At 35.0% G+C, this 10,967-nt stretch overlaps 1 protein-coding gene across 1 annotated transcript; it reads left to right on the top strand.

Moving 5' to 3' along the window:
- The first annotated feature begins 1,972 nt into the window (after positions 1-1,972).
- Positions 1,973-3,025, top strand: LOC139713363 (G-protein coupled receptor 52-like). The gene has a single exon (XM_071625100.1). The coding sequence runs from the start codon at positions 1,973-1,975 to the stop codon at positions 3,023-3,025; it is 1,053 nt and encodes a 350-aa protein (XP_071481201.1).
- Positions 3,026-10,967: the final 7,942 nt, after the last annotated feature.

The following is a 10,967-nucleotide window of genomic DNA, read 5'->3' as shown; positions in this document are numbered from 1 at the left end:
AAACTAACTATTGAGAGGTGACTCAATTAAAACGCACTTTGCTGGAGCGTATGGACCCTTCTGCGTGATTTTCATGTAGTTCATAAATCGACAACTCCCTGTATAGATTTGTGGATTTTATTGTGGTTCTTGAGCAGAGAAACAATACTTTGAAGAACCTTAAACAAATTACACTGAACAAGGATGATGACACAGAAGGTTCACATATTTCAGAAATGATAGCAGTGTAATTCCATAACAATACCGCTTGCTTGCGAGTTCACCTGTCTATAATCTATAATATGCATGCTTTCTTCATTTGTTCTGCTTCCTTGAGCCCCAACTCATGCATTCTTATGGTGACTCTGCCATGCCATCATCCTTGTTCATTGCAATTTGTTCTATTTTTGAAAATATTCTTATTCTTCATCCCAATTATCACAAATTCTGAAACTCTGTCCTCAGTATAACTAATGTATAGTTGTACAAATATAAAAATCCGAGAATCACTCGGAGGTCTCCTTTAACGTTAACCTTTTCTATGCTAGGGGTTTCGGACAGTGTGTACAGTGTTATGGGATAATTGTGCCAATCGGCACTCATGAAACACAAAAGGATTAACATTTATTTACTTCAAACAGCAATCATTTAGAAAAAAGGAAGACACGTGATATTACACTTTGACATATCCCAAAAAAAGATAAGTCAAAGCAAAATATATTATATATATAGTATCAAAAGAAGTAGTGCTATCCTGCATTGTCGTGGACTATTATACTCTGATTTAGCTCCGATGGGAATGAGATCTAAGCTTTAACAAAAACCTGATCCAAAATCACGGTTATTCCCAATAGAGCAACAAGACGTCAGTATACGTTCATTTTTAAATGTGCATTCAGTGTTTGCCTTTAAAAAATCATTAAAAAGAAGCGTGTGAAGCAATCAGAAAGCACAAAGAAAAAAGGAAGTCATTACTTCATGAAACGCTTCTTCAAGTGAACTTAAAGATTACACACACGGTTAAGGAAAAAACAACAAAATGAATTAACCACAGACATGACAGATTTAGGCGAAGCCGTACTGAATTAAATTTCCTCGTGCGAACTTTGCTGAAGGTGTGGAAATAGATATTTCCTTAATTCTCCTGATCAACACTTAAAATGTTTTGAAATTAAGATGGGCAAAATACAATGAGATGCTAGGCAATCACATAACATCGCATGTGTGGGCGCTGCGGCATATGTGGATAAGACTCCCGACGCCAAATCGGACGACTCTAGTTCGATTCTCGACCAGTGCTGACTTCGTTGGACGAAAGCACTTGACAAAATGGACAAGATGTTTTTACCCACATTGTCCCTCTCGACTTAGGTGTATAAAAAGGAACCTGGCAACGCTATACAGTGGTAACAATATGGCACCCTGTGGTAAAGCAGTGGCAACACTGAGAGGCTACCCTGGGTAAATCAGACCGTATTAATATTATTATTATTAACAACATCATCACATTATCGCATAGTCCGACCAGCCTATCCGATCGAAACCGAAAGCTGCAGGCAGCTATATAGCGTAATCGAATCCAGCTGTATTGTACAAACGAAACCATACCTTAGACAGGCCAACAGCGAAGTGGCATTTTTGTATTATGTATTGAAATTATAGCAGCTTTCACTGAAGTTTCCCATGCACTCAGAATAGAAAAAGATAGGCCAAAGTGAATGGCTTTAAGGTCACGAAAATAGTTCAGTGTACTTCTGGTAAGATGAGGCTTTCTGTATCTAAACGCGGTGTCAAGTGACTATGGACAATGACAAGGCATACGTTGTTTGATTGTTGTTTATAGACCAAGAAGGATGAACCAGTTTTCAGGACGTCAAACGCTTCCAACAAACACTAGTTCTTACTTTGAATGTTTTCTCTTTATTGCAGTTTATGATTCTCACTACTATCATCAGCCGTTTAGTTACGCGCCGGCATCCGATGGTCTTCCAAGATGGCACAAATGCACGAACCAAGAGTTTGGAATTCGACGGATGATCCCATGGACGATTTTCCTCTCGAGGGTTACGATCGAGTCACTGCCCTTATTGCCAGCATCGTCGGAGTTGTGTTGTCGACAGTCTTGAACCTGCTGAATCTGATTATCTTACCGCGGATTCCCAATCGCTTCGGAGAGAACGGAAGGCTGTGTTTGCATTGTCTGGCGGTCGTCGATATCTTTGGTGGCTTGGCGTGCTTCGGCAGCCGCGTCGTATTCGAGATCGAGCGAACGTTTCTTACATCGAACTCCATTGTCTGTAACGCTGTGGGGGCGTCATGCACGGTATTTGTCAGCCAGTCAACTTGGATATTGTTCGTTATCAGCGTCGATCGATATATCGCCGTGACGCGTCCGATGCACTACGTATCGATTCTGACCTATCGGCGAATGAAAGCGCTGATCGTAACGGCGATGCTGATGGGGCTCACATTAGCGCTGACCCGAACAACACACATGGCGGTCAATGGATCATGTGACTTCGACCACGGCGCCACTCACTACGTCAACGATCCCGCGATCACCCTCTATTCGGCAATCGTGCTATTCTTCGGCTCTATCGCGACGGCGCTCAACGTCAGAATTCTTCACATAGCGCATCGGCATCGGAACTGGATCGCTGATTACGCGTCGAAGCAGCATCGACCGCGCCATGACGCCGCAACGTCGCCAAAGCCGGGAAAGATATCCGGTTCGAAGTACCGTGGCGCTATAACCGTCGCCATTCTCGTGGGGGCGTTCTATCTCGTCTGGACACCACACACCGTTGGAACAATAGCGGCAGCTGCCACGGGGCGAACAATCCCTGAGGCAGCCTACTTCACGATAGTTTGGATCGCCTTCAGTAATCACTGGTTTAACGCCATCATCTATTTCTTCTTCAACAAGGCTTACAGGACTGCAGTCGTCAACCTTGCCAAGAGGAGACGAAACCCGTTTTCTCAAATTCAGGAAACTGTTTTCACAGTTGACTCGTCTGTCCCAAAACAACTACCACAAATCGAATAATCAGAGAAGAACTACGTATAGGTCTATAATTATGCTGACATGATTATAGACCGTGAGTACTAAAGTATACCAATGATATTGCACTAAAAGTTTTATGTACAGACCTTGCTAATTTAATATCGATATTCTCATAAATACTTAGGGCCTATGACATTATTCACGTTATATTCGTCACTCAGGGAAATAATAATTTTGCTATCAGTAGAATGGTCTTTAGGCGATGAAGTGTTTAACTCCTCTGAATTCAATCATGTCAGCTTCTTTTACAACACTATTATCTTTGTTATCTCACCACTTCTGCTCTTAATCAAATTTGTATATTGTTCTTTCGTGATAACATTCTTTAGTAATTTGATACGCACGTCTTTCACTGAAATGTTTGCAGTAAAATAATGCATTACTCGATGTTTCAGTATCTTCAGTTGATTATTTCATGGCTAGTACACATTACGTGCAATTATCGAAGTTACCTACAACTATTTTCTAATCCTCTTCAGATGAAACGAGCCTCAAGAATGTTTGCCCACTGTCAAATCATACGATAAATTTACAAACTTGTGACGTTATAATGACAACTCCAGGGAAATAGTATTTTTCCGTACAGCACATAAAGCGTCCTTAAATAATCCTTAAATGAATGGTATAGTTTCGGTCCAGATGGGGATTCAGGTTATAACTTTTAGCACGATAATTAGAAACCACTCATGAAATATTAAAAAGCACACAATTCTTAGAGGAATTAATAGTTTATTTGATGAAAATCTGTTTTAAAATGGCTGAGATATCCAAAAACAAAAGTGGTCTTAATAAAAGGGTACCCACCTTTTATTATGACCACTTTTTACTTTGTTATTGATATCTCAACCTTTTCTAAACCGATTTTCATCAAACAAATTCTAAATTCCTCTTATTTGAGTGCATGCTCTTTAACATTGCACATATGAGTGGTTTATTGTAATGTATCGAAAAAAGTAACTCCCATCTCAATCAAATCTATAATTCCTGTAATATTTCAACAAACCAAACAATAATTAGGACGCATCATCGCCGAACTTTTAGTAGGACAGAAAAGCAAATTTCATTTCCAGAGCGCCATGATCTCTTTAAGAAACCAAAAGATTTTTAATAGATGAACAGGCATGAGTGAATGCATTTTATAACATCTTACCATTTGTATATGTAATAATTTCGAAACTTGAGAAGAAACCGCGAAGGTCAATAGGCTCATTTCCTGGTTTGGATTCGTAACTCAAATTTCAAATCCAAGAAATATTCGAACAAGTCTTTTTTTTTTTTTTTTTTTTTTTTTGGCAATGATAAATGCCCGGGCAAAAACATTAGGATGTAGTAGTTATATTTTTCCTGTATATCTGATATTGAGGTATGGTTGTCGATCGTACTTTATGTTATATGATAACGGTATGCGTGACTGTGTCATCATTATGACAACATATACAATCTATGTAAAATTGTATGAATAACATGTGCACTCTTCTGTTTATCAATATTCATATTGGACATTAAATTCCATGTTACTTACAATAAAACCAACCATTAAATACACGATTTGATTGCACAGTTCTCAATTATATTGGTTTTTTGTTTTGTCGTGCTGAGTAGTTTTTACTGGATCATTCCTGTAGTGCGACTGGGCAGTCTATTGCGTTGCGCTTTGGGTACCCAGTTAAGATTGAGACAACGATTTACAATTTGTAATGAAAGTGTTGATAATTACAATCAAAAACAATAGTAGTAATAATAAGAGGAATATCGGTAATGATAATCATGATAATAACCATCGTCTTTCTTATTACCAACATTATTGTTGTTGTAATTATTGTGACTATTATTATTATCATTATCGCTTTTATTATCATTATCATTATCATTATTATCATCATTATTATTATTTCATTATTATCATTTTCATTATCAATGTCAATTCCAATCTAATTTCATGTTAATATAAGTGTAAATTAATCGTGTGGCTAAGTCTGGAATGTATAGGGGAAGAGCTAGATAATTAGTGTGTAATAGTGATGAATGATAAAATCACATCCCGAGAGAAAAACTGGTCTTTTACGTCATACATTCTCAATGTACTGAGTAAATTACATTATAATGCAGTATTTAGTCAGCATCTTACAAATTTCATTCACAGTTTTTGTGCATGTTTGTCCATATTTATCTCATTTTTTATTTATAAGTAAATATTTATATGTTGTATTCAAATCACTTCTTATCATTTCAATATGATTTATGTAAAATGATTCACGCCCCCATTGAAAAACAGCGTTTGGTGATTGGGCATTTTTATCCATGGCAAAATAAAATGAATGAAATGAAATATGTCTATGAATAATTTACCAAAAATGTGAAATAAAATTGGTTGGATTGAATATATAATGCGCATTTGTAATGAATGAAAACAATATATATAAATATATATATATATATATATATATATATATATATACAGTATAAATATCATACATTTACTGATATATAAATATATTGCGCATGTATACACACACACATACACACACACACACACACACACACATATATATATATATATATATATATATATATATATTAATATATTATATAAAATATACATATATTACTGCCTGTAATACATTTACTGCATGTCTTTTACAGGGTTCATCATCACTGGTGGCCCGGGGCCACTAGATATTGGTGTCAGGCCAGCAAATTTTCATCAGGTTATCTTTTTGTGGCCGAATCAGGCAGCTACATTTTAGAATGAGTTTTTTATAATTCCCTTTATTTTAGTAAACTAAATTCCTTTTTCAGACCACCAAAATTTGAACTTCACAGATTTGAGTGACCCGAATTAGCCACTATAGAGATATAAAAAGTTAGTGTCAAGACCTGCTTAAAAACATACATATACAAAATTATATATATAAAAATATATATATATATATATATATATATATATATATATATATATGTATACTGTAAAAGTGGATAACATTGCGCGATTAATTCATTTTTGCGCTTGGCGGGGTAAGAAGAGTTCCTCATGTCTTTAATTCCATGGAGTCAAGACATCAATTACTGCAACATATGGCAAGCAAAAATATTTGTGTGCTTTTATTTTCGCGCTATATAGTTTCTGGTTGTGTGAAATGCGCAAAAATTTCAACTTTTACAATATATAATACAGTACATACACACACACAGTACATATACGCGTATATTCTATCTCTAATGTATTCTTTTTTGTTCATTATATCTGACTTACCACATATCCTTAGACTTCTGATATGAATTTTGTTAAACATGATTAAAAAAATATATATATATATAGAAGTATTGGAACAGGTTCACTCGGTTGACAGCAGGTTCATCCGTATTTATTGCTACTCAGAGTTTCATGTCACCTCCATGAGGCGCAATCATCAGGCAGTCTCTTCTTGAATGAATTGCGCGTTGGTACTGGGATGTTTTTCGTGGAATAGTTGAAGTTCACTCGGTTTAGATGATCCATTTTGTCATCCTTGAACGGATAGGCAAGAGTGCTAAACAGGTACCAGGAGCGGATAAACACTTGGTGATTCTATCCTTCTATGAAGAGTGCTCGATATCCTCAAAGGAAGAGCTTTAGACAGAATATATATATATATATATATATATATATATATATATATATAAATATATATATAGATATGTATATATATAAATATATATATATATGTATATATATATATATATATATATATATATATATATATATATACATTATAGTTGTTCCGCGTATTGGCAGTACTAGAAATAGCAATAATAAAGTCACAACAGAGGAATGCAGGGAATGCATTAATAGCCAAATCTTGATTTAATGAATAATCCGAATTTTCGAGGATCCTTCCTCTTCTTCAGGGATATATATATATATATATATATATATATTCGCACTGTCATCCCTGAAGAAGAGGAAGGATCCTCGAAAATTCATATTCATTAAATCAAGATTGGCTATTAATGCATTCCCTGCATTCCTCTTTGTGACTTTATATTTATATATATATACAAATGTATATATATATATATATATATATATACTTTACATATATTTATATATATATATATATATATATATATATACATATATACAAATAATCATATATAACACAATTCATATCAGAAGTGTTAGGATACAAGTCAGATATAGTAAATAATATATATACATTATTTCAAATCAGTGCATGATGTATACCATCTTATTCAGATATGGGTACAGTACTAGTACACTGCACATGTAATTTCATAAGAGTCTTATAACAAGACTGTATTGCTAGATATGATTCACAATAAAGAAAACAAAGATGATACATGTATCTTACAAGTTTAGCAAGACATTAAGCCATGTATATTTACGTGTTTATTTCTGTTAGAAACAAGAGATATGTATGCAGTAAATTGGAGACAATAAAGGCAAATGCAAAATACAAATAACAAAGTTACAGACATTGGAGAGCCCAGATATCCCAGTATCAGTGTTCCATGACTATCAACAAGATAAAAGATTGCACAAATCCATTAAATAATCAATAACAATACAAAGTATAGTACCATGAATTTGAATATAGTATGACAACAGAAATCAAGACAAAAAAGTTATTAAAATCTGTCAATTAATCCTGATTTTGACATATCATTCCTCAGATTAATCCAGAGGTCAGAAGTGATTAGCAAAAATGAGTCACCAGCAGCAAATTTGTTTAAGCTGGGAATTTCACCAAAGAAAAGGTAATAATGAGGATTTGGTTAAAGGACAAGTTCACCTTCATATACATGTGGATTGAGTGAAGGCAACAATATTAGTAGAACACATCAGTGAAAGTTTGGGGAAATTCCGACAATCCGTTCAAAAGTTATGAATTTTTGAAGTTTCTGCTCAGTCACGGCTGGATTAGAAGACTACTATAGCTTGTGATGTCATATGAGTACAACTATATAAAGAAAGTATAAAGAAAATTCAAGATATTCTCACTTTTCTCACATAATAAAGAACACTCGACTTCTCTCTTTCAGATGCCAGGGGAAATAATATTACCCCTAACATAAGTCAGTAACATGTCAAAGAAATGTGCACTTTATTCAAAAAGTCAAGATTTGTGAAATTCTCTTTTTATTTTCCTTATATTGTTGTACGCATGTGACATCATACATTGTAGTACAGTGTAGTCTTCTCCTCCAGCAGTGATTGCACAGATACTTTAAAAATTCATAACTTTTGAACGGATTGTCGGATTTTCCCCAAACTTTCACTGATGTGTTCTACTAATATTGTTGCCTTCACTCAATCCACATGTGTATGAAGGTGAACTTGTCAGATTAATCCAGAGGTCAGAAGTGATTAGCAAAAATGAGTCACCAGCAGCAAATTTGTTTAAGCTGGGAATTTCACCAAAGAAAAGGTAATAATGAGGATTTGGTTAAAGGACAAGTTCACCTTCATATACATGTGGATTGAGTGAAGGCAACAATATTAGTAGAACACATCAGTGAAAGTTTGGGGAAAATCCGACAATCCGTTCAAAAGTTATGAATTTTTAAAGTATCTGTGCAATCACTGCTGGAGGAGAAGACTACACTGTACTACAATGTATGATGTCACATGCGTACAACAATATAAGGAAAATAAAAAGAGAATTTCACAAAACTTGACTTTTTGAATAAAGTGCACATTTCTTTGACATGTTACTGACTTATGTTAGGGGTAATATTATTTCCCCTGGCATCTGAAAGAGAGAAGTCGAGTGTTCTTTTATTATGTGAGAAAAGTGAGAATATCTTGAATTTTCTTTATACTTTCTTTATATAGTTGTACTCATATGACATCACAAGCTATAGTAGTCTTCTAATCCAGCCGTGACTGAGCAGAAACTTCAAAAATTCATAACTTTTGAACGGATTGTCCGATTTTCTTCAAACTCTCATTGATGTGTTCTACTAATATTGCTGCATTCACTCAACCCACATGTCTATGAAGGTGGACTTGTCCTTTAAGGGATAAAAGGAATGAAAAAAAGGGATTGAGTAAGAAATACAAAAAATTAAGTACTGTCTTTATTTACTGATACTAAAAAAGGATATCTGTGGAATAAATTTGACTCCATATCAAAGATTTTGCTGTGTTGTCTGTGTTTATGCTGATACATCACTTTGCTGAATTTTAAAAATGGAAAAACAGAATCTAAGGAGACTTGAACCAGTACCTTGCATGCTAGGTAGAGACACGACCGTCTCTGAACAACATGAAGTATTTTTTATTACTATTTACTTTCTAGTTACTATAATTGTTATTATTGTACATATTATCATTATCATTAGTAAAATAATGATGATGATGATGATGATTATCATTACTACTACTACTACTACTACTACTACTACTACTATTACTATTATTATTATTATCATTATCATTTCTTTCAGCAGTTGATGTTGTAGTGTGACTTGAATACTGACAGGTGGTACCCACTAATACACCTGGGTCAACAAAGCATGTGATTGGTAAAAACCACTTGTCCACGGATGTATACATAAAAGAGGTTGGATTTTAACCAAGGACTTCTTTTGTACGTGTCCACCAGCTATATCAAGGCGACCAAACTTATTTGGTGCTACCAATGCATTTATCATAAAAGCAAGCTTCAAGCCATGGAATTCTCCCAACTTTGATAATGAAGTCGATAAAAAAAAATTATAGTGAACCCCTCAACAGAACAAGATAAAGAGTAATTTCACGAAGACCAAAATGGGAAAAGAAACAGTTAAAAGAAAACAGAGACAAGAGATAAATCTGGGCCAATCCCTGAGACCAACTTCAATAACATTCACCTTGTCACATCTAATATATTTTCTTGACAAGAGACATTCAAAATGTCCAAAGTATGTTACAAGACAGTGGTGCTACACTGGTTACATATTTCTGCCCACAAAACGAATTTCAGTGGTTACCCGGTAACTACACTATGAAACTGTAACAACTGATTACATAGCTGGCTGATATTACACACCTCTTATTTTTTTTCTCTGAGGTAAAGTTTCAACTGACCTTGCTTGCATACAAATAGAAAAATACCACAACAGTGATAAAAACCAATGTCACATCCATACCTCACCAATCATAATAATGTATGTGATGTACTGTAAAAGTGGAAATTTTTGCAGTGTTGAAATTTTCGCACAAGCAGAAACTAGTGCAAAAATATAAGCACGCAAAAATCTCCACTTTTACAGTACTGCACACTTGGTGTCCGCAAATGATTCTTATTTGACTTGTCAGAGATGATTGGGCAAAAATAGGAGACGAAAGAAGGATACTGTCAACACTGAATGGCTATGGTCACAAGGAAAAAACAAACAGAGACAAAATCACTATGAAGAAAACTGTCAACACCAAAAGGCCAATAGGCACGAGGAAAGAGAATGATCCATTTCTTGATCACAAAATGCTGCTACATTTAAAAGGTGAACTGCAGTATTTAACATTATGTTGTTAAAATGCGTTTGATGGGACTTACTTGTGAAATTCACAGAGAGAACATCTTTGTGATTCTTCCGAGTCATTTCTTCATCTCTGACTTGCTGAAAAATTCCTGATTGTCTCAACAAAACATGTAGTAGGATCGCCAAGTCATCTATCACGGTGAATGCTCCCAGGCCGACAAGAGCTGAAGACGTGACTTGGACAAGTCACCAAACAGTTCTCCTTGGGAATTTCACAAGTAAGTCCAGTTGAACAGATTGTCATTCTACTACCTGGGTAAATGAAAAAATCTTCATCAATATATAACATATGACATTAACACCATAAAGATGCATGTGGAATGTGGTCCAAATTCCTGGCATGGAAACTGATGTAGGAAACAAGGCCCTGGTGTCACGGGTGCTGAGGAGCTGTTCA

The sequence above is a fragment of the Diadema antillarum genome, unplaced genomic scaffold, assembly GCF_040938485.1.
Source record: "Diadema antillarum isolate AM-2024a unplaced genomic scaffold, OU_Dant_1.0 seq00001953_RagTag, whole genome shotgun sequence".
Lineage (NCBI taxonomy): Eukaryota > Metazoa > Echinodermata > Echinoidea > Diadematoida > Diadematidae > Diadema > Diadema antillarum.
Note: the sequence above shows the minus strand (reverse complement) of the source record. Positions and strands in the feature narration are given on the sequence as shown.